At 61.0% G+C, this 21,893-nt stretch overlaps 10 protein-coding genes across 10 annotated transcripts; 5 read left to right on the forward strand and 5 right to left on the reverse strand.

The window, feature by feature from the left end:
• Positions 1-53: 53 nt before the first annotated feature.
• On the reverse strand, positions 54-1,390 carry BXZ73DRAFT_104614 (uncharacterized protein; the record flags this gene model as incomplete). Its single annotated transcript, XM_048015962.1, has 2 exons — positions 54-245; positions 302-1,390. The coding sequence occupies 2 exons, from the start codon at positions 1,388-1,390 to the stop codon at positions 54-56; spliced, it is 1,281 nt and encodes a 426-aa protein (XP_047874607.1).
• A 622-nt stretch (positions 1,391-2,012) lies between these two features.
• Positions 2,013-5,495, reverse strand: BXZ73DRAFT_91896 (SET domain-containing protein; the record flags this gene model as incomplete). The annotated part of the gene is made up of 13 exons (XM_048026155.1): positions 2,013-2,495; positions 2,550-2,760; positions 2,809-3,401; positions 3,455-3,562; positions 3,614-3,718; positions 3,771-3,856; positions 3,913-4,016; positions 4,069-4,244; positions 4,310-4,433; positions 4,484-4,570; positions 4,641-4,755; positions 5,080-5,323; positions 5,427-5,495. The coding sequence occupies 13 exons, from the start codon at positions 5,493-5,495 to the stop codon at positions 2,013-2,015; spliced, it is 2,505 nt and encodes an 834-aa protein (XP_047874608.1).
• A 1,595-nt stretch (positions 5,496-7,090) lies between these two features.
• On the forward strand, positions 7,091-8,755 carry BXZ73DRAFT_104616 (RNA polymerase I associated factor A49-like protein; the record flags this gene model as incomplete). Its single annotated transcript, XM_048015963.1, has 8 exons — positions 7,091-7,199; positions 7,250-7,421; positions 7,471-7,763; positions 7,829-8,081; positions 8,144-8,302; positions 8,358-8,483; positions 8,541-8,566; positions 8,619-8,755. 8 exons carry the CDS (start codon positions 7,091-7,093, stop codon positions 8,753-8,755), a joined length of 1,275 nt encoding a protein of 424 aa, XP_047874609.1.
• Positions 8,756-9,713: 958 nt separating this feature from the next.
• On the forward strand, positions 9,714-10,456 carry BXZ73DRAFT_91898 (uncharacterized protein; the record flags this gene model as incomplete). Its single annotated transcript, XM_048026156.1, has 4 exons — positions 9,714-9,878; positions 9,934-10,158; positions 10,212-10,274; positions 10,346-10,456. The coding sequence occupies 4 exons, from the start codon at positions 9,714-9,716 to the stop codon at positions 10,454-10,456; spliced, it is 564 nt and encodes a 187-aa protein (XP_047874610.1).
• Positions 10,457-10,923: 467 nt separating this feature from the next.
• Positions 10,924-11,805, reverse strand: BXZ73DRAFT_104618 (uncharacterized protein; the record flags this gene model as incomplete). The annotated part of the gene is made up of 1 exon (XM_048015964.1): positions 10,924-11,805. One exon carries the CDS (start codon positions 11,803-11,805, stop codon positions 10,924-10,926), a length of 882 nt encoding a protein of 293 aa, XP_047874611.1.
• A 263-nt stretch (positions 11,806-12,068) lies between these two features.
• On the forward strand, positions 12,069-13,878 carry BXZ73DRAFT_52043 (P-loop containing nucleoside triphosphate hydrolase protein; the record flags this gene model as incomplete). The annotated part of the gene is made up of 7 exons (XM_048020743.1): positions 12,069-12,206; positions 12,256-12,271; positions 12,324-12,451; positions 12,551-12,926; positions 13,010-13,480; positions 13,530-13,781; positions 13,835-13,878. The coding sequence occupies 7 exons, from the start codon at positions 12,069-12,071 to the stop codon at positions 13,876-13,878; spliced, it is 1,425 nt and encodes a 474-aa protein (XP_047874612.1).
• Positions 13,879-14,143: 265 nt separating this feature from the next.
• BXZ73DRAFT_52026 (uncharacterized protein) lies at positions 14,144-15,887 on the reverse strand (the record flags this gene model as incomplete). The annotated part of the gene is made up of 5 exons (XM_048020738.1): positions 14,144-14,341; positions 14,390-14,426; positions 14,485-15,370; positions 15,418-15,790; positions 15,846-15,887. The coding sequence occupies 5 exons, from the start codon at positions 15,885-15,887 to the stop codon at positions 14,144-14,146; spliced, it is 1,536 nt and encodes a 511-aa protein (XP_047874613.1).
• Positions 15,888-17,686: 1,799 nt separating this feature from the next.
• On the forward strand, positions 17,687-19,818 carry BXZ73DRAFT_104621 (uncharacterized protein; the record flags this gene model as incomplete). Its single annotated transcript, XM_048015965.1, has 2 exons — positions 17,687-19,393; positions 19,453-19,818. The coding sequence occupies 2 exons, from the start codon at positions 17,687-17,689 to the stop codon at positions 19,816-19,818; spliced, it is 2,073 nt and encodes a 690-aa protein (XP_047874614.1).
• A 156-nt stretch (positions 19,819-19,974) lies between these two features.
• On the reverse strand, positions 19,975-20,964 carry BXZ73DRAFT_104622 (casein kinase substrate phosphoprotein PP28-domain-containing protein; the record flags this gene model as incomplete). The annotated part of the gene is made up of 8 exons (XM_048015966.1): positions 19,975-20,036; positions 20,089-20,197; positions 20,252-20,294; positions 20,350-20,386; positions 20,449-20,672; positions 20,738-20,788; positions 20,857-20,862; positions 20,921-20,964. The coding sequence occupies 8 exons, from the start codon at positions 20,962-20,964 to the stop codon at positions 19,975-19,977; spliced, it is 576 nt and encodes a 191-aa protein (XP_047874615.1).
• A 258-nt stretch (positions 20,965-21,222) lies between these two features.
• Positions 21,223-21,769, forward strand: BXZ73DRAFT_91901 (NADH-ubiquinone oxidoreductase Complex1 subunit; the record flags this gene model as incomplete). The annotated part of the gene is made up of 4 exons (XM_048026157.1): positions 21,223-21,261; positions 21,282-21,326; positions 21,389-21,635; positions 21,708-21,769. 4 exons carry the CDS (start codon positions 21,223-21,225, stop codon positions 21,767-21,769), a joined length of 393 nt encoding a protein of 130 aa, XP_047874616.1.
• Positions 21,770-21,893: the final 124 nt, after the last annotated feature.

The raw sequence follows: 21,893 nt of genomic DNA on the forward strand, positions 1-21,893 counted from the left end.
TATGTTGTATGTCACACGGTGCGATGAGGTTACTACTGCGAATATATGATACATTATGGTCGCGCTAGCGCCATGGGAGGGATGGCGGTGCTTGTCAACGCCTTAACCGCATAGTTGGTGACTCTTTTCACCAACGTTCCCTTCGGCTTGACCTTCCATGGTGGTCCTGGCCCAACATGAACGTACCGCTTCGAGGACAGCGGCACCTCACGAGGCAATTCTCGGATCTCACCGAGGGGAGTATTCTGCACATATCATAGCATCAGTCAGGCGACGTTCCACGGCAAGCAGGCCCACGCACCTCTCCTGCAAATGTCCATACGGCGGGTCCATGAGCCTGAACGTGATTCCGCTCGACGCAGAACTTGTACAGCATCTCCACGTCCGCCAGCTCGTCGGCCTTGTCCCCGCCGCGCCGGTTGTACGTCACGACGCGCAGCCCGCCCCCGCTCCGGGCCCAGTACTCCGCGAGCGAGGCGAGCGCCGTCTCGCACTCGCTCGCGCTCATCCCGTCGAGCGCGACGTGCCGCACTCCCGCCGGGAGCACCCCGAACTCCGGCGCGGGTGCTGCGGGCTGAGGACGACGACCTCCTCCAGCCGCGCCAGCGCGCGCAGGTCGACGTCGCCCGGGAGATGGCGCACGGCGAGCGAGCGCAGCGTCGGGGCGACGCCAGCGCGGCGAGCTCGCCCGGGGAGAAGTCGGGCTCACGACGCGGAGGGCCTCGAGCGCGTCAGCGCGCGCGGGGCCGGAGAGGGCCCAGGCGACGAACGCGTGCGTGTCGCGGCGGAGGTTGGCGTAGCGGAGCTCGCGGAGGCGCCAGGGGGGCGGGCGCGCGGCGGGGACCTCGAGCGCGGGGTCGAGGACGGCGGAGCAGTCGACGTCGAGGAACTCGGCGGCGCGGGCGAGGGCGAGGAGCTGGAAGAGGGGGACGTAGTGGTACGCGCGGACACGGAGGGTGCGGACGCGGCGGAGGGTCGGGGCGAGGGCGTGGAGGACGGCGGGGCGGAAGGAGGCGTGGTAGAGGGAGAGGTGGAGCTCGCGCAGGGCGGGGAGCGCGGCGGCGACGTCGGCGTAGATCGCCTGGTGGTCGAGCGCCATGGAGAGCGTGCGGACGGCGGAGGCGAGGAAGACGGCGTGGGCGGGGCTGCGCGCGGCGGCAGCGGCGAGGCTGGTGTGGAACGATTTGCAGTGGTCGGCGCCCTTGAGGAGGGTGACATGGCGGAAGAGCAGCTGCTGGGCGTAGGGACGCCAGGCGCGGCAGACGAGGGCGTAGCGTCTGAGCCAGCGATAGCGCGGGGTGAGGTCGTCGTACTGGGCGTAGTCGAGGACGGCAAAGAAGAGCTCGAGGGGGAGAGCCCGCTCGCCCACGATGGTCAGTGTGCGGACCATCCGGCTGCTCGGGACTCGTACTATGAGTTTCACGAGGGAAGTCGTCTGCACTCACCATTCCCCGAGGGTTTTATGCGAGAATTGGGTAGAATACCCCTGTCCAGAGGTTGTCGGCCGAGCGCGAGGTTGGAGGTGAGAAGAGTGAGCGCGAAACCCCGGCTGCCCAGCTGCCCCCTCCTAAGCGCGATAGAGCGGAGGCTCAGGTGACCGTGCATGATCACCAGGCTAGCAACGTCTCTGTTCTGGCCATGTCGGTCCTATATTTATAACATATCTCGCTCCCACACCTACCACGAGCACTAGAGCCCTCACGTCTACGAGCACCTTGGATCAACTCACAGCGAAGAGCCCACGCGCGATAACATGTCCTGTGAGTCACCGCGTGCAGCGGAACCAAGGACAGAGGCCCCGAGGGTATACAAAACGTACACTGAAATTCAAACTACGACGAATGTAGCGTATACTGTAACATCGAATAAGTCAACAGGAGGGGCAAGTGGTCCGACACACGCACAAAACACTGCGGGCACAGCAAAACCAAACGGACCGAGGCGGACAGACAGCCATCTGCGTCCCGAGGGAAGACGGACGGATGATCAAGCACGGCGAGCTGACGGTCGGGCTACCACGAGTCCGCAATCTTCTGCGACTTGAGCCCAGGACCGCCGTCCCACGTCATCTTGTCCGGCTGTCGTCGGATCCGAGGGTCCGACACCACCGTTGGCGACGTCTCCCCAGAGCCTGCCATCGCGTCGTCCGGAGTGCCAGAGCCGGACGGTCCGTCGAGGATCTCTTGGCGGAGGGGTGCGTCGTCGTCGCTGTCGTCGTGGACTGGCGTGGCATCAATGTCCATCAGGTCGTCCACGATTGCAGTTGCAATCAACGTGTCCTCCTTGTCCGCCCGACTGTCTGGCGTTGATGACGAAGCCGCGGTCGACGGCTGTTTTCGACGGCTGCCCGACTTTTCGAGTTTCCGGAGGACCTTCGCGATGTACTCTTTCGCGAACTTCTTGATCTTGATGACCTTCTCATCCGAAAGCGCGTCCAGCTTGCCCTCCTTGTAGCTCGTCGACTTCTTCTCCTTGTCCGCAATCACTTGCGTCAACTGCACATCGTCAGATCATCGCTTCGTACACATAAACAAAGCCGGTGGACTCACCTCCTTCGCGTGCTTCTTGAACTGCTCGTGGTCCATCTTGTCCTTGTGCTTCGACATGCACTTGACCACCACCGCCCCGACCAGCTTCAGCAGCCTCTTCTCCTTGTTCGCCTCCCGCTCCTCCTCCCGCGCCGCCGCCTTCCTCTCCCGCTCCCGCTCCCGCGCCTCTCGCCTCTCCCGCTTCTCCCTCTGCGCCTGCACCCGCGCCAGGCTGTTCTCTCCCGCCCCCTGCCCCGCACTCCCCGCGTCGTTCAGGTACTTTTCGAGCGCCTCGCGCTGCGCCGCAACCTTGGCCTCCTGCTCCGCCACCCGCTGCGCCTCCTCCGCGTCCTTCGCCGCCTGCGCGATGATCGCCGCCACGTCCTTCCGCTGCCGCCGCGCCGCCGCCCGCCGCGCGCTCTCGAGCTCCTCGTACGAGGCCACGACCGGCAGCGGCTGTGGCGGGAGCGGCAGCGGGATCCCCGACGACGTCACGTCCCGGAGCTTGAACTCGGGGTAGTCGTCTCGAGGTGCGCCCGCGAGCGTTTGTACGGCCGCTCCTCGTCGTCCGACGTGTGCTGGAGGACGAGCACGGGCGCGCGGCGGCGTCGGCGTCGTCGGCGTCGTCGTCGAACTGCACGGGCGGGGGGTGAGCGTATGGGAGTCGAGAGCGGACGGGCGGCGCACCACTTTCACGCGCTTCGGTATCCGGTACGCGTACTCGAGGCCCTCCCACTGCGACAGGAGCGTATTCGCGAGCGACGCGAGCGCCTCGTTCTGCGACGACGTGCACTGCTTCACGGGGACGGTCACCTTCGAATCTTCGACCTTGTTGCGCTGGATAAGCGGCCAGGTCTTCATGCACTCCAACGCCTAGGGACAGTGTGAACCAGTGGTTGATGCAAGGGGAAGACTCCAGAACGTACCAGCATTTTGACCTCGTCGTCCGCGACGTAGTCGTCGAGGACGTTGGTCATCACGCTGAACCCACGAAGACGCATGATTTGTCTCAACGCGGCCAAGTCCTCCGTGAGCTGTATGCCTGCTCAGCAGCGCAAATAGGTCCTTCAAGTGGTCGGGCGAACCTTTGTGCGCATCAGGAGCTTGACTAGAACCTTTCGGCTAGTTGTTTGACGCATAGCCTGCACGACCTTCGGCACCTCGTGCAGTGCGATAGGCTTGAGATCGGGCTGAGGCGTCGCACGTTAGATCGGGTTGGGTGAGAGTGGGCGGTAGGCGTACAATGAAATCAACATCGAGCTTCTTCCCCTTCTTCTTCTTGGTGCCCTTCAGTCCAAGTGCTTCAACCTCTTCTGTGATACCAAGAGCTGGAGATTGTTGACGTTTAGTGGGATCGCATAAACAAAGCGTTCAAAACTCGTACCATCCAGGTAAAGGTCATCCATCGCCGCGAGATCCGTCTGCGTCTTGCCGCCAATGAAGCCCACGCAGTTGGGCTCGCCACAGTAGCACGGTTGCGCATCATGGCTACACGACCCGGTAAGCCCTCCTCATGCACAAGAGGACGGACAAAACGCACCCGTATCGGTCGACGTTGTAGTTGAACGTCAGCTCCTCGTGCTTCCGGATCGTGCGGTTCGCGAAAATGCCCATCCGGACGTAGTCCCCGACGGTCCACTTCGCGACGTAGCAGTTCGGGTTGCAGCTGTGGTTCGCGAAACGGCCGATCCCCCCGCGCTTGGTCGCGTCGATGAACTGCAGCAGAATCGGCGCCGCTCAGTCGGCGGTCGCCAGGGTACGAGAAAATCCGACGCGCGCACCTCGTCCTTCTGAAGCATCATGAAATAAAAGTGCCGGATCCCCTCTTCTGCGTATTTGCGCATGCGCTTGAGGAACGACGGCTGGCTGACGACGTCGCCGACGTACTCGTAGATGAACGCGTCCCTGGTATTGTGTCAGCGATGGACAGGGGTGGAGGTGGAGAGCGGGCGCACTTGGGAATGTCCTCGGCGGCGCGGAGCCCGAACCCCTTCATCTCAGTCTTGACGATCTCTATTGGAGCATACTGCTTGCGTTGGAAGCTTGCAAGAAGGGAATCAGAGCCTGCAGGGAGAAAAGGCAGAAGAAGGCAGAAAATTGGCAGGGACGCACCGCTGGTTTTGGCAGTAGGTTCGACACTTGCAGTCGTCGGACATGCATTCCACTTGGGTGAGCCGGTTGATGCAGTCTGAGTCGGGGCCACAGGCAGCGTCTGGGTCGTCGACGCCTGGGAAATCATGTCAGTAAGGGTGTTTCGGCGGAGAGGCATGCAGGCAAGTAGGGTCGAAAACAAGGGAAGCAAGCACGGTCTGAGTAGGTCGACTAAGGGGCACATAGCATAGTAGATAGAGGGTATCGTGGCATGTCACACAGCCCCGTCGGTGCGAAGCAGGGGGATTCCGCCAAAGGTGGAGTCGACGAGTGACTGTGGGCCGGCATAATACCGCCCAAAGCCGAAAGCGTATCCGGGGATGGTGAAGACAGGTCTGGGGAGCATAGGAGACTATGCATGTGGACAAGGGAGCAAAAGAGGAAGCGGAGTGACACTGACCATGGTCGTACTGGCAATCACACGTCATGCTCTCCAACGCTTCCCTCGACTTGCCCAACGTCCCGTACTGGTAGTGGTTTCCTGGGATCTCCGTGAAGACCGTCATGGCCTCATCCTCTGCGCGGGGAAGGTCGCCGATGAGCTGCACCGGGGCCTTTGCAGGCTTGGCCTTGGATCTGCCGGACGAGGCGGTGGCAGGTGTGGATTTGAGAGAGCGTTTTCGTGGCTTGGTTCTGCCGACGCACTGCGAGACATACTGGGTACGGCGGAGTCGTCCTTTGTGGCAACGGAGCTGGAGGTTCCGCAGATCCCTCTTTCTTGAGGCGGCCGAGCGACCCCGCCTGGACAGCGTTGGAGTGGGAGAGCAGGGAGGCAGAGTCCTCGTCCTCGACACGGTCGACGTGAGTCTGTGTCATGGTAGACATTGCCTTTGTCCTGTCCGCCGAGAGATGGCAGTAGGCTGGTGAAGCCGACCTAGGGATGGTCAAAGACCGTCAGTTGCCCGGAGTCGACTTGGCCCGTAGAGCAGGAGCCACGGTGGAGATTGGACGTTAAAGTGGGTCGTCAGGGCTTCAAGACGGAAGAGGGAGGGCGCAGAGCAGAGGCAGGGCAGGTAGAACTTGCGCAGGGCAAGGAGAAGAGCTGAGCTCGTCGAGCGAGGCGGCGTCGGAGCGCAGCGCACCGGCCCCCCGCACAGACGCCCGCGCGCGGCCTCAGGCGCCAATCCGCACAAGGCGCTCGCTCGCTGGTGCGATTGGGATGGCTGGACGGCAGCGAGCACGGCTCGGATGCAGGCAGACGAGTCGGTCCGGGACGAGGGGGGTGCCCCCGTAGAGTGTATGGGACTACGCTTCATGAACAGACTCGGACAAGTATTGTACATTTTGCCATATTTCCACACTCCTACCACGAGCGACGGCGCCTCAGTGCCGCGGCCTCTTGCGGCTGTAGTAGCGGACCACCGGCGCCATCGTTCTTGAGGTGGTGGTTGCAGTGACCGGAACAGGAGAGAGAATACAAGTACCGAACTGGTGGGATTCTTGTGATCCACCCTTTGTAGATGAGGAACATCAACTTCATCTTGTAAACCACTTCGGTATCGATGCCAGGGAACATGGATTCGTCGAATCGTCCGTCAGGGAAGAGTCCCAACAGCTCCTTGCCAGTGTAGGCGATGGCGCAGTGGTAAAGGGGGTGGAAAGGGATAGAGCCACGGAGCAGCCGGACGGGTTTGAGTTTTTTCGTGCTCGAACGCGAATCCTGAGGCTGGCACATTCGGGGAGTACAACGACATTGTAGTCAAACTTCATGTTTTTGTTGTAGAACTGCAGTAGTAATTAGCACGTCGGGAGGTCGACTGGGTGGAAACCTACTTCATCAATCTCGTTTCCCTCACGGAGTGGACCTTTATACAGATCGAAAAGCAGAGATGAGATGATGCCAATGTCCACAGGGACAGGAAGCCAGATGTCGTTCATGGAATGAACTAAAGTGCGAGCCCCATGAGAACTTGGGATTGCGCCGCCGCCGCTCAATTACCCACTTGATTTTTTACTCTTGTAATTGGCGTCCAAGGTGCAGCAAGGAAGCAACTTGTCGAGCTATGCCTGATGGTAGCTAGTGATCCAATAAGAGTGACGCATCGCGCGCACCTGCGCTACAGCATCGTCTTGCACGGACTCAGGGTCGAACACAAACGGAGACTGCACCGGCGGGGTCTTGTTGGTAGCAGGCCCCCAAAGCATGTCGACTACGATGCGGACGGGGATCCGCACCATTTCTGGCGCAGTGCTCAACACAGTGCTGATGAATTGCATCGGTGGTGGGCTGCAGAGACCGTGGGCGGACGGCGAAGGCAAAGACGAGCAGAGGTTCTATAGGTACCAGCAGGTGCAGCTCAGGAGGACGAGTGAGCGCTTGAGCGCTTGAGCGCGTCAGCCACTCCGGACACAGGCGCAAACACGCGAGAGACGCGTGCGGCGCCTGAGGCTCGCCGTGCTCCCCGTCCTCGATGTCGTCCTCCACGCTGGGAAAGAAACGAAAACGCGGCTCGGACGATGGAGACCAGGTCGCGCTCAGCCTGAGCGAATTACCCGCGAGTCAAGTGGGCCCCGTCCTCGGTACGTCCGCGCACATATTGAAATGCGAGTACCCTCCAACCGCCTCCCAGGCAGTTTCCCCTCCACACGCCCGCCATCCGACACCCCATTTCGGTGCTATGCGCACGTAGAGAGGGACAGGAAAGCGCCGTTCGAGCTTCAGCACATCCTGGTTGCCGGAGAGGCAGAGAAGGTCGACTTTTCTTCCGCCGATGTTCCTTCCTCCGCCTCCTCTGGATGCAGGTGCGCCATCTTCGCCTCCCGCGACCCTCTCTTCTTTATGCCCATAAAGTTACATGGTTGCTGTTCATGACAAACGGACCAAGATCACCACCTTCCGTCCCGCACCCCTCCATATTCTCGCTCGCCAAGTGAAGGCTCTCAAAAACCTCCAGCCGATCGAGGTTTCCACCGAAGAACGGATGGAGCTCCGCAACAATCTGGGAGAGGCGTTCGGAACGAAGAAAGCCAAGTCTGCTATCAGGGCGAGAGAGCGGAACAGGGTGGACATCGATGCTATGAAGGATGTTGCCGGACACCTCCAGGACACCATCATGCAGAACACAGAGACTCTACCCACTGCCGGTGCGTTTCAGTAGTTCTGTCTTCCAAGGGCAATGAGCTCACCAGCTGCGCCGTTTCTCTGCCAGAGGAAGCCAAGGAAGCTGCAGATAGCAGTAGGCTTGTTCCCCCATACAACGCAGAAGCTCAACGGCCTCAAGACGTATACCCCATCAACAGCGTCGTACCTGAGGTCGAGTTCAACGCCCTCCCCATATCCTCCTTCAAGTCGACCAAGACTCACGAAGAACGTCGTGCTCTTCTCCCTTTCAATCGGTCTGACTGGGTCAATTGGCACCTAAGGTTGATGTACTCCGCTCCGAAGCCTAATAAAACCAACCTGTGCGTACTTGCGATCATTGGTTGTCCTCATGATATTGACGTCGCCGCCGTGAAACTGATAGGAAGCTTGTCTACTACATCTCCACCATGATGGCACTGTTGAAGAGCTCACGGTCCGTAGGGGACAAGGACGCTTTGCAGCAGCGCTTGACCGGAGTACCGTCCATCGTTATTGACGGTCTCCTATCAAGATTCACGGAGAAGGAGCGCGGCACGAATAAGTGAGCATTATCCGTTTCACGTCATCACCTGCACTGTCCACTCACCAGATCTCAGAGCGAAGATGACGCCGCAGACGGAGACGATGCTGCTCACCTACATGTTCGCGCTTTGCCTGCGAATAGACGACTATGCCGCCGATTTCATGACGCTCGCTCGTGACCTGAGCATGCAGCCCGCCAAGTACGTCGTCTGCCTCGCACCCCATTGATATACGATCACTGAGCTACCTTCGCGCAGAGCAAACGGCTTATTCAAGTCGCTAGGTACGTTATCGTATTAATTCGTCCCGAATCATTATGAATGACAATACCGCAGGGTGCACCATCAAAACGCTCGCTTTCACCGAGCTCAAGGAGATCGGGCTCCCCGACTCGGAGGCGGAGACGAAGCGCGCCGTACTCAAAGTCCCGCTCGAGTTCCCGAAGACAAGGCAGAAGCGCGGGCGACGGTGATAGTCACACAAACGTTCCCTTCCACAGATGCCGTGATGTCGCTTCATGTCAGTAGAGATGAATCGATGGCTCGAAGTCGCAGCAACGTCTCTCTTGTCATTGTAGCTAATCACCGCTCTGAGACGCATTCCTGAACAAACCACATTGAGTGTGCTTTCTTTGCCGAGATCACCGGTGTATTGATGTTGCGGCGAGGATGTGCAGGTTCGGGAAGAGAGGGATCACCCCGCCTCGTTACACCAGCGCACACGTTCACGAGGCTCGCCCATACCTCCGCCTCTTGGCAGGGACCCGTAAGTATGTTAATCCACCGGGGAGCATCAAAGCAGTGGGGCGGTGTGCCACGATGAACAGGCGCCCGTTACAGCTCGCAACCCTGATCTTGAGGCTGAGGCCTGAGGTCTACTGCACATCTCGCCTTCTCACCACATACAGCGCCTCGTTGGACGACCCAGTACATGCCAAGCCCTTCCAAGTCCCTCGGTGCTCTGCCTGTAGTCGAGCACTGGTTTTTCCGGTGATGAACTCGCTGTTCGTCGCACGCCCTCCGCAGACTGGGTGGTGGCTAAACCGAATATGGGGTACAATGCGCCAGCTGCAGCTCGAAGCTGTGTTTCGTCTCCGCTCAACTCACAACAGCATCTTTCCACGCAGGTCGGCCCAGATCCGCCCCGGGGAGGCCCAGGGATGCCCACGCGCTGCCTTGTACGAGCGCCCATCTCCAAGTTGCCAACGCAGACTTGGCATCTCGCCACAAAGATCACTGCGCGGGGGCGGATAGAAGCCGCGTCCAGACCAGCCCGAGCCAGAGGCCTATATAGCCAGCCGTCGACTGCTGCAAACTTCAGCGTGGCAAGACCCATTCTCAACTTCTACTTTCACGACATTCCTGCAGGCTCCAGGATCGCCCTTCACGATAGACACTCGTTCCCAAAAACTCTCGCACTCATTCATCACTATGATCGCTCGCGCACTCATCCCCCTCTCCTTCGTGGCTGCGGTCCTCGCCGTCCCCACCGTGCTCTCCCTCCGCGAGGACGCGCCCACTGATTCGGACCTCCTCGCGTCCTGCCCCGGCGGCCCCGGCTCCTCCAACATCGAGCGCGCCGACCGCTGCACCCTGGTAAGCCTTCCTCCCTGTCGTCATCCTCGTCTCGCGCCTCTAACCCCTCCCGCAGATCAACATCGTCAACAACCCCGACACCCGCATTTACAAAGCGCTCGGCGACCCCCAGCTCAACTGCGGCGGCGGGACCGACGATGTCACTGTCACCCTCGGCGGCGAGACCTCGGTCTCGCAGACGGTCAGCGTCTCCGCCAACCTCGGCTTCAACATCGAGGGCATCTCCGTCGGCGGCGGCCTCGAGACCTCCGACACCTCGACCCAGACGCAGTCCAAGAGCGTCCAGTATTCGATCCCGCCCGGTCGCCAGGCGTCTTCGTCACTGGGATCGAGCACCACTCCCAGTCGGGCCAAGTCCAGGTCAACTACCCCGACCGCCAGTTCGACCACTTCATCGTGAGTGCCCGTTCTCTCCTCGCTCCATCTCCGCCGCTCCGAGCGCTGACCCTCGTGTGCTCGTCGCGCAGTGGTTCACGGGCACGTCGATCACGCAGCTCACGCCGACGGACGACGTCGTGTTCGACGTCTACGAGAGCGCGTGCGGCACGGACCCGAACGACTTCTCGAGCCTGCACTGAGCATCGCGCGCCCCCGCGCGCGAGCGATCGCCGCCCTCGCCGCTGTGCCTCAGCCGCGGCGGGGGTGTGCGTAATGACTGCATCATGACAGCCTCGATGAGACCCCGGACAAGCTATCGTTATTTATGTTTACAGTACAGCGCACACGCGCTATTGATAGTACCCTCGTAGCTGTATCGTACCACGGTCGCTTGTAGATTGGGTCTGTCCTGTAGAGTTTATGTGTCTATCAGAAGCGGCATTTGACTGATTGAAACCAAGCCATGATCACGAAATCACACTGGGCGATTCATCCATAGGTAAACGGGAAAGGCGATACTGGCAAGAAAATTTCATATCCTCTTATGGTTGTACACTGCTAATTACACTACTGAGTCGCTAACGGCCGTAGAACCATACCTAACAGATAGAGGACTGAGGAATACAGTTGGGTGTCGACAGAGATGTGAGACGTACTGTACGTGGGTTCACGCGTAATCCCATCGGACGTCCTCGTCTCGAGTGAAAATGGTCTTGAAGAGGGTATTGACATCCCGGAGGGCGGTGGTAGTTCGGCCGGTGTTAGATCGAGCGGGAGTGCCTGTAAGATCGTGGGTGTTGTTGGACGCGCCGGACGACACGGACGAGAACAGAGACGCATCGGTAGAAGCGGTGTGAGTGTCGATAGGAGACGATTTGAGGAGGAGGCTTTCCGAGGACATCCCGTCGAGCGGAGGCAGGTCGACGGTGAATAGTGATCGCCTCCGCTGCTTGTCAGCCGCCATAGAGGACGGGCTTGAAAGTAGGCGGTGATGGGACAATGCTCCCGGCAGGTTGACAGTGGGGCGTTCCTCGTCCAGGAGGGAATATTCGTGGTAGTGCTGTCCACAAAGAAGAGGGCTTTGTTGGTGCTGTATGCCTGCGGGTGTGCACTGGGATTCGATGTCGGATGGTAGCTCATGGCGGATCCAGTAGACATAGACCTCGTGGACGAGATCCACGAGGATGAGGAACTTGTCGAGGGCGTGCAACAGGTCAGGGTAGGGGTTGCAGAGGAACACGAGAAGACCGCATATAGCCATGAGCAGAAACATGCAGACGGTGAGGAGGTGTCGCAAGACGTCGGATGTGGAGAGGGCTAGAACGAGTGCAGACGAGCTCAGAAGCTGGCGGGTGGATGGAGTTATGAAGAGAACGAAGAAGACCAGGAGAAGAGCGCTGTCCAGAGCCTGTTGAGTCAGAGTGACTTGGGTGTTTGGATGGGGTGTGACTGGGAATTTGGACTGTAAGAATAGCTTGAAGGTGGGCGGAGGAGGAGCGGGGCGGGCGGGTGTTGCGAGTGCTGGACCAAGGAGTAGCAGCTTTGACATGTTCGAGGTTGAATATGTTGCTTCTAAAGATGCTTGCAGGGAGGCAGATGGCTTCAGGTGTACTTTGATGTTGGTGCAGGAGCGCACTGGAGAGAGAGAGGTGGTGGTCCGCGTGGAGGGAGGCGAAGGAGGCGCCGGTAGATGAACGCTCGATCAAGAGATGAGTGCCCTCAGAGTCACTGGTCCTGCACTCTCTTCACTACCCCCACGCGTCGCCCACCTACCACCTCCACCCACTCTCACCACGAGAACACCACACAGCCATGTCTGGCGACGAAACAAAGCAGAAGGCCCACGAGGAGAGCGACTCTGAGGACGAGAGCGGCGACGAGCAGATTGTCGCCATCGACATTGATCCCTCAAAACTCACCCCCCTCTCCCCAGAGGTCATTTCGAAACAGGTGCGCACCCTCTGTCTTGTACACCCTCCATGTTCTGACTCTCGCGCAGGCCACGATCAACCTCGGTCCGTTGCTGCTCAACCCTCTTGGTCCTGCTGCTCACCCGATCACATGCAGGTACTATCGGACATGTAGCCCACGGAAAGTCGACTGTCGTGAAGGCCATCTCGGGCGTCATGACTGTCCGTTTCAAGAACGAGCTTGTCCGTAATATTACCATCAAACTTGGTTATGCAAACGCGAAGGTACGCCCTTCCTTTCCCCTACCACATGCCTCCTCCATTTTCTCAACCACCCTCAACCACTTTCCTCTTGCACACTCGCTTTCTCTCCTGCGCACGAAGATATACAAGTGCGAAAACGAGGCATGCCCTCGACCCGGCTGCTATCGCTCCTACCGCTCCGACAAGGAGGACAACCCCCCATGCGAGCGCCCCGGCTGCAACTCCCGCATGAAGCTCGTCCGCCATGTCTCCTTCGTCGACTGCCCTGGGCACGACATTCTCATGGCCACCATGCTCAACGGTGCCGCCGTCATGGACGCCGCGCTATTGCTGATTGCCGGGAATGAGACGTGTCCCCAGCCCCAGACGAGCGAGCACTTGGCTGCCGTCGAGATCATGAAGCTCGAGAACATTATCATCCTCCAGAACAAGGTCGACCTCATCAAAGAGGAGCAGGCCCTCGAGCACCACAAGAGCATCGCTGCCTTCGTCAAGGGTGCGTCCCGCTTCCGCCCGTTTCCGTTTCCGCACCCCGCACGTATTGTGTCTCGTTCTGACCACTCGAACCCATGCATGCAGGCACCGTCGCGGAGTCCTCACCGATCGTGCCCATTTCGGCCCAGCTGCGGTACAACATCGACGCCGTGAACGAGTACATCGTGAAGCGGATCCCGATCCCCGTCCGCGACTTCACCGCCGACCCGCGCCTGATCGTCATCCGTTCCTTCGACGTCAACAAGCCCGGCGCGGAGGTCGACGAGCTCAAGGGCGGCGTCGCAGGCGGCTCGATCCTCACCGGCGTCCTGCGCCTCGGGCAGGAGGTCGAGATCCGCCCGGGCATCGTCACCAAGGACGCGCAGGGCCGGAACCGGTGCAAGCCCATCTTCTCGCGCATCGTGTCGCTCCACGCGGAGAGCAACCACCTCCAGTTCGCGGTGCCCGGTGGGCTCATTGGTGTGGGCACGCGGATCGACCCGACGCTGTGCCGTGCGGACAGGCTCGTCGGGCAGGTGCTGGGTGCGGTGGGCAAGCTTCCCAAGATCTTCACCGGTGAGTCGGTTCTGCTAGTGGAATAGGTCTGGGTCTCATCGCGCCGCAGAACTCGAAATCAGCCTGTTCCTGCTCCGTCGACTGCTCGGTGTGAAGACGGAGGACAAGAAGCAGACGAAGGTGTCCAAGCTCGTCAAGAACGAGCTCCTGCTCATCAACATCGGCTCGACGTCGACCGGCGGTCGTGTGCTCAGCGTCAAGGGCGACCTCGCGAAAATCCAGCTGACGTCGCCAGCGTGCACTGAGGTCGGCGAGAAGGTCGCGCTTTCAAGACGTATCGAGAAGCATTGGCGACTTGTCGGTGAGTCTTTCTTACTCGCCTGGTCTCATCGCGTATACTGAAGGCGCATACAGGGTGGGGAAGCGTGCAGCGCGGCACCGTTCTCGAGGTCGACTAGATGTCTCGGTTGTTGAAGTACAGCTGCTGTACTCGAATTGCCACGGTATGTAGCACTAGGAGCCGCATCGTCCCCTATATCATACACTGCTGCGCTGCGTGCGCGGTTGTATCATTTGTCCACTGGTCTATTTCGACGGGCGTGCAAGGGAAGACAGAGACGGAGATAGCGACAATTCACTATTGAAGAAGCAAGTGCGACAGCAAATCGAACAGTACGTAGCCTGAGTGGAGTGTGGTCAAGAAAGGAGGGTGGTGCCAGGTGGTCAAGCTGTGGCCGGTGCATCTGGCGCAGGTTGTTCATCTGGTATTGCTGGTGCCGGTGTTGAAGTGCCGTTCGGCGGAGGGTTGATCAAGTCGAGTTCGCGGATATCGACGCCGGTGAAGTTGCGGTTCTTGATCCGGCGGGACTCCATCTCTCGCTTGGTGAGCCAGAGGTGGAAGAGACGGACACAGTCCTTGGCCTGGAACGACATGAGCCGGGTGCATACAGCGACGTCGAAACGACTTACGACCACGAAGAGCCCCAGGCCGACAGTGTTGCGCCACCTGCAAAGAAGCATAGTCAGCAGTCCGTTCCCAAGCTCGGCACGAAGACCGAACGCACCAGACGGGCTCGCACGAGTTCCACGTCGGGGTGCCGCCCGCCATGACGTGCAGGCCCGCGGCGAGGCCCATGCTGAGCTGCGCCATCGTGGGCGCGGCCCCCGGCGCGCTCGGGAAGAGCTGCACGCGGGCGGGCGGCGCGGCGGCGCGGACGCCGACGGCGAGGAACGCGCGGAGCCAGGCGGAGCGGCGGGAGAGGCGGAGGAGGAGCGCGCCCATGCGCCCGGCGACGACGGGGAGGAGGAGCGCGCCGCCGACGAAGCGGCCGATGGACGAGTTGGTGACGCGGAGGGCGCGCGCGGCGGCGTCGGCGGCGTCGTTGTCGTCGCCGCCGCCGTCTGCCTGGCCCGCGGCTTCACCGTTGGGGCGAGCGGGCGCGACTGGGGCGGGCGCGGGAGGGGGGATGTTGTTGATGCGGAGGAGGACGTTGAAGGGCCCGAGGCCGTCCCAGATGATGCGCCGGATAGGGTGGTCCGTGGGGTCGTGGGGGCCGTCCATGGCGTACTTTGTGAGCCGCTGGTAGACGCGGCGGTAGGCGTGGCGGACGACGGGGAGGAGGATGATGCTCATGAGCGGGGAGGGCGGCCAGGTGAAGAGCGGGCTCGGGGCGCGCGCGCCGGCGGGGCGGGCCCAGCCCCAGATGGAGGGGGAGCCGGGGGCGTTGACGGGGGGAGAGGTGGACCAGGTAGTGAGGAGGGGGATGAGCGGGAATGAGTCGAAGAAACGGGTGCGGGAGAGGATGAGGGAAAGGGGGATGGCGGGGAGGTTGATGAAGGCATGAAGCGGCCACTTGGCGGGGTCGTCACCGAGGAGGGCCTGGTAGACCTCCTCGCCGAGGAACTCGCGCACGGCGAAGACGCCATACGAGGTCGCGACGAAGTAAAGAGCTGGTTGCGGGGGTGAGAGGAGCCAGGATAAGAGTGGAGGGACGCACTGAAGCCAAACGAGGCGACGAGAGTGACTCCTGCACAGACTGTGGCGACCTGTCCTAGCTGGGAGAGGGCAACGTTGGCGGCATTGAGGATCCGGAGGGCTCGCGGGTTGTCACTCTCGAGCTCGTACGTCGTGCTGCATTGCGGACACTTGAGTGCGTTCTTGGAGCGGTCGGGATCTGCTTGTGCGGCCTTGATCCAATTGAGCAGACAGGACTCGTGGGCGACGAGGGTGCACGAGCAGGGATGCGTCCACGCCCGGGGAGGATCGTCGGGTTCTAGTGGAAGCGCATCAGCGGTGGATGGCACATACGACCGTCGGTTGTCCTCACTGTCGAACAGCTCCTCTTCGCGGCAGATGAAACAGAGCTTGACCTAAGCATGGCATCGGGCGGTGAGAGGGCGTCGGGTGTCGCGTGAGGAGGCGTACCCTCAGGTCGTTCACGTCGGGTACCCGTCGCGGCTCTGTCATCGGTGTCTGAAGGCTTGGAGAGAGCAGACGGGTATTTGAACGTGGAGATGGGAGGAGTGTGCGAGGAGTGCTTGGCAGGAGACGCGCACGTCCTGGCCGATGGGCGCAGCCTCGAGCGCGGCGCCTGTGCCGACGTTGGGCCATACGTGGAGGCCGGACCGCTCGAGCCGCAGGTGCAACATCACATCGATTTCAGACTGCATTGCAGGCTACATGAGACTAAGACAGTTCTACGGGTAGTCAACGGGGATTTTGCAGGTGAGCGAAACAAGAGGCAAGACCCAGGAGGAGAGCTCAGAAGTCGCGGGCAGGGCTCGGCGGCCGTTCGTTCGCGTCCTCCTCCTTCTTGGTTTCCTCAGCCGGCGCCGGCGAGCGTGCCCCTTCAGTCTCCCGCCGCCGCTCGCCACTCGGGCTGCGACGACGCTCAGGGCTTCTGCTCCGACGCTTCCTCTCCTCACGGTCCTTGCCCCGGTCATCACGGTCCCGTTCACGGTCACGGTCGCGCTCACGGTCCCTCTCACGGTCACGGTCATGCCCTCTGTCCCTCTCGCTCCGCCTGCGAGGGCTCCGAGAACGATCGCGCTCACGGCGCGGAGGGGGAGACCGGCGGTCAAACCGCCATACCGCGGAGGGAGGGTTCTTCGCCCACTGAACGAGTGCTCGTCAGTCGATATTCGGGGAGGCTAGGACGCCGGTCGGCGCTCACCTGAATGCTCAGACGAGACCCCTCGAAGTGGCGACCATGCCTGGTCGTACGAATGAGCACGCGATCTTAGAGATGGATCAAGGGACATACATGTCGTAGTAGGCGTCTTCAGCATCACGGGTGGAGCGGAACTCGACGAAAGCGTAACTGCGCGGCGAAGGGAGACCGTTGAGCTCGAGGTGTTTGGGCGGACTCGGGGTAGACGGAAGCGCGAGGAGTAAGGCGCCGGTTGCGGCGGCGACGACGACGACGACGACGACGACTCGGACGGCAACGACTCGGGGACATCGACACGGCGGCGCTCGGGATCGAGGGTTGGGCGGCAACGGAGGCACGTCGACGGCGGGGTGCGACTGGAAAGTAGAGAAGTAGTCCGCGCAAGAAAGACGACTTACGGGTTCGACTGCGCGCCAGGATTGCGCGGGGCAGGAACGTCGCAGCGGATAAGAGGGCCGAATCTGCCAGCGAGCGAGGGATGAGGAGAGGCGAGCTGAGAAGAGGGGCAGACGTACCGCTCGAATTCATAAGCGAGATCCCTCGCGCGGGTGGTGGGGTGGAAACCACTGACGAAGAGGATGCGCGGCATGCTCTGCAGTCAGCTCCGACAGCTGCAAGCGGTCAGTCACAGCGGGCGCGGATTCGATGGTGGGGACGGCGGGGACGACGGCGGGAAGGACAAAGGAGACAAAGGCGCGCTGCTCTTTGTGGGCCTCCGCTCATCTCCGCCAGACTCCGCTCTGCATTCCGCCGCCACCCGTGGACCGTGTCCGACGGTGCACACAACCTCCTCCCGTCCACCCAACGTCTTCCCGTCCTCGACAGCGTCCTCGACAGCGCGCACGCCCCCTAGGCCCGCCCTCCACGCCCTCCTCACGTCGTCCGCCGATGGATGTTGCGAGCCGCCATCCGCTCCGTCCCCACCCTCGCCCATTGCCTGGTGCCCACTCGAGGTCTCCGCATCCGTCCTTCCGCCCACTCACGCTCGGCGGGCGACTGGCCTCGCTGGGTGGTCGCTGAATACGCGCGTTGTACTGGCAGCCATGTCGTGCCCGCTCTCTCTCTCCTTACCTCCCACGACCCTACTTTCCCCGTCATGCATCCAGCACCTCCGTCCGCGGTCCACGACGCGGAGCACGCGCAATGGGCACCTGTTGTCGACGCGCCCTCCCTCACCGCAGCTCTTTCCGCCATCCCCTCTGCGCTCGCGGACTCCACACCCTTGGTGACTGACCCGTCATATATACCCCCCTGGGTCCTCCTCGCTCTCTTTCGCAAGCAGCCGGCTAACGCAGATGAAGCATCCACGACGCATGCCCTCCTGGCCGCCTCCTCGACCCCGGGTCTCACCCCTCTTTTCGCCATTCTCGACGCTCACTGGGTGGTCAAATTTTCCCTTTTCCGCTCCCTCGCCCAAGCGGTCAAAGTCTTGCACGGTGCCAGCGACGATCCCCGCCACCGTGACCTCTTTCTTCGCGTCGTCGCCAGTTCTCCAGTAAGGGACAAGGATCAAGTGTACGAATTTCTGGCGCAGTGGCTCCGGAGTGCCATTCGCGAACGCACACCTCTCCATTCACGGACGTACAAAGCCATCCTCGAGAACCGTGTTGCCAACGTCAGGATCGCGCATCTCGTGCAGACGCATATGCGACTCACTAAGCTCAAACCGAACCTCGGAGTTGCCGTTGCGTTCATCAAGCTGTTTGCTGCTGCTCAAGACACACGAGCCATGCGACTCTGGTGGCGCATACGACGAGGACAGTACTACGGAGACGACCTCAGGCATTCCAGGAAGCCAAAGTTTCTCCTCAGCGTACTTCGACAAGCCCTTCGCTCCCTTAAGTCTCCGCTCTCGCTTCATAACTATTCTGGTCCCCTTCTACGCAAGACGGGTCCGGACGATGCACCAAAACTTCCCGCAGAAGCAGTCTCAGTTGAAATCTGGCTGAAAGCTGTACAAACTGCCGCCGTTGACCTGGACACTAGGGCCGAACGCCTTCTCACCCTCTACCACGAAGGTCGTTCCCACCTTCCGACCGCATACAATCGTCTGTTCGTAGACTTTGTAGTCATCAAAGGGCTTTTACGTCGCCAGGATCGAGGGGGAGCGATAGGCGTACTACGAAATGCTATGAAGATGAAGCGCTTCTTCACTGGGCACCAGCTGTGCATAGCTGTAGAGGCCCTCACGAAAGTGGGCCGCCCGGATCTAGCCCTCCGCCTCTTGCTCGAGTTCGTCGACGGCCCACTTTCCGAACGCGCTTCGTCAGTGATGTACACCATCACGATCAACTCCTTCATGCACTCCCTCCTCTCAATCGGTCGCCTTGACGTCGTATTTTTCCTCTGGGATACCATGGAGCGTGTTTTTCTCGTCGACCAAGACGATGTCACGTTCGGTATCCTGCTCAAAGCCGCTCGACTCGGCAAGAAGCGTGAAGGCCTTCGTCAAGTTGCCCTGGCCGACTTGGGACTCGGTCGGCTGCTTCCCCGTACACTCGCCACATCCGAACTCGAACGAGCACCCTACCGTCTTTCCAGGGAAGACGCGATCGCAGGCCTGCGCTCGCTCCTCTCGCCCGGCTCTCGTCGCTCCGTAACGGGGTTCTGGAGGGGCGAACGAGCTGGGCGCGTCGCCCTCCGCGTCGCATGGCAAGTCCTCATCGGGAACTACCCCCAGCTCACGAGGATTCGCGCCCCGTTCCGCGCCGTGCGCAAGTCGGCGGAAGCCCAAGCCGTCTCCCCCCTCACGGACCTCTACCACAGCTTCGTGGGGATGCGGGCGGACCCCTCCCCGGGCGTCGTCTCTTCCACAGACGACGACGCGCGGACGTACCCGGGGTGGCGCCGCTGGACGCGCAGTTCCGGGCGCTGATCGACCTGCTCGCGGCGGAGGATCAGGCGGGGCACATCCCGCTCGTGCTCGCATGGATGCGGGAACTGCGCGTCCAGCCGGCGAACGTGACTCTGGCGAGCGCGATGGTGTACTGGGGCGAGGTCGCGATCGAGGGACCGTGGATCGAAAGCTTGAAGGGCGCGGAGAGCGAGTATATGCAGTTCGTGCAATGGGTGCAGCGGTGGGTGGGCAAACGGGGCACGAAGGACGGGGTTCTGTCGGGGCAGGAGGTGGGGGAGGCGCTCAAGAGGGTGAAGGTGTTGAGGGAGATGCAGGTGATGCGGCCGCCGGAGGCAGAGGCGTTGGACGATGCGTGGTTCGACGGGCTGTGAGGTTGTCATGGATGTACATCGGGCGGAGGAGTCGTCGACGATGCGTCTCGGTATCGGCCCTAGAGCGAGAACACTGTAGTCTTACATACATGCGTAATAACAAGTCTACTCGTACAGGATTCTGCGGCGATGCAGCTACGGCGTGAACGACTGTCTTCAAGAGCGTTTACCTCTACCTTCCTGCTCCTTGCGCTTGGCTCCAGCCTCAGCGGCTTTCGCTGTGTAGTCATGCACTAAGAGATTGCTTGCAGACGATTGGAATAATCATACCTTCGGTTTCCGCTTTGCGCTTTGCTTGGGCGGCTTCACGGTCAGCACGGATCTTGGCGAGACGCGCGAGGTCGGCTTTGGCCTGATCGGTCTTGCCCTGGGCGTGCAGCTGAAGGATGGGGAGTCGACACATGTGCCACAACGTCTAATGACCGGAACATACCTTCCAGTACTTCTCCTTCGCCTCCTTCTTCTCCTTCTCCTCTCTAACGCACGGAGGGAGGTGAGGCGACTGGTGCGGGAGATGGATGATTGACATACCTCTCGCGGCGGGTCGGCTCTCGCGTGGCACTGAGGTCTGCCAACTTCATACGGCTCCCCGCGGCGCGGTTCGGGTTGGAGAGAGGGGGTCGTCGCCACCCTCCTCCTCCTCGTCGCCGTCGCCTGTGCCCGCCTTCTTTGCTTGTGCAGCCTGGGCCTTCTTCTTCTTCATTTCGCGGCGTTCCGTGCGGGTGAGCTCTGACTGACCGGGCTGAGCGGGAGCATCGGCATCGCTCTCTTCGTCTTCATCTTCGTCTTCCTCCTCATCCTCATCGTCGTCATCGTCGTCCTCGTCATCTTCTTCAACGCGTCCGCGTGCTGCCCTTGGGAGATCGCGGAGATGGTTGTTGAGAGGGGTAGACACGGCAAGGATAGGAACAGTACTCACCATTTGTCACTCGCTACGGCAGTACCGTTCTCGTCGAGGACGAGGTTCTTGCTGCAAGTAAAAAGGGCGACAATCAGCCATGCATGTTGGAGATGGCATACTGCGGTAGCAAAGCTGACCTGAAGCTGCAGGGGAGAAAGAGATTAGATCAGAGAGATCGGCAAAGGATGGGGACGGACGGACCTCCTGCCTCCACCACGTCTCTGCTTGAAGGTGCCGCGGGCCATGGTCGTCGTCGGTGGTAGAGAGAGGCGTTATCTGGGGCGTCGCGATGGTTCTTAAGCGTCAGAAGGTGCCAGTCCCAGTCAGGATGGCGGATTGTGCTGCGGCCCCGAGCCATCGACTGCCGCTGTCACGTGCAGCGAGCGCCCGACGTCCCGCAGACGTATCGTTCAGCTCGACCTTGGCTCGACCTCTCCCTCCCCTCCGCCCGCGTCCGTGCACGCCTTCTGCCTCGCCTTCGCCCCCGCCGCGCACCTCTTGCGATGACCACGATTCCTGCGCGTCTGGCGCGCTCCGTCCAGGTGTCGTCCAGCCCCAAGAGGCCCGCAAGCGTGCCCTCAAGCTCTACCGGGACTGGTACCGCGGCGTGCGTGCATCCGTTCGAACGTTGTCTGGGCCGCCGTCCTGACCGTCTCCCTTTCGCCACAGGCTCCCGAGATTGTCAGCATCTACGCCCTCAACGTCTCGCCCGCCTTCATTCGCCACTGCGTCCGCCAGCACTTCGAGCAGAACCGCTACGTCTCCGACACCCGCGTCGTTGACGTCCTCCTGCACAAGGGCCGGGTGGAGTACCAGGAGACGATGAACTGCTGGAAGCAGCTCGACCACATCATGGGTATCCTCCTCCAGCCGAAGGGCCGGCCCCCACGCACCTTCCTGCAGAAGTTCTACGAGGGTACGTGCCTTCGCTGCGAGTGCTGCCGTCGTGCATGTGGACTCATCGTTCACTCGTTCGTTCGGCTTTCAGGCAGGGACGAGGACGCGGTCCTTCCGGCTGCGACAGGGATCATCAATGCAAAGACTATCTAGACGTCTGTATAGAACTGCGCTTTCTACCAGTCTCTCTTGTCGCCGCGAAGAGGGAGGGATGAACGTTGTGTGTCGCGAAGGAATGCAAGAACAATGTGCTACGATATGGTATGTACATGGCTGT

The sequence above is a fragment of the Epithele typhae genome, assembly GCF_022376455.1.
Source record: "Epithele typhae strain CBS 203.58 chromosome Unknown BXZ73scaffold_53, whole genome shotgun sequence".
In the NCBI taxonomy this organism is placed as follows: Eukaryota; Fungi; Basidiomycota; class Agaricomycetes; order Polyporales; family Epitheliaceae; genus Epithele; species Epithele typhae.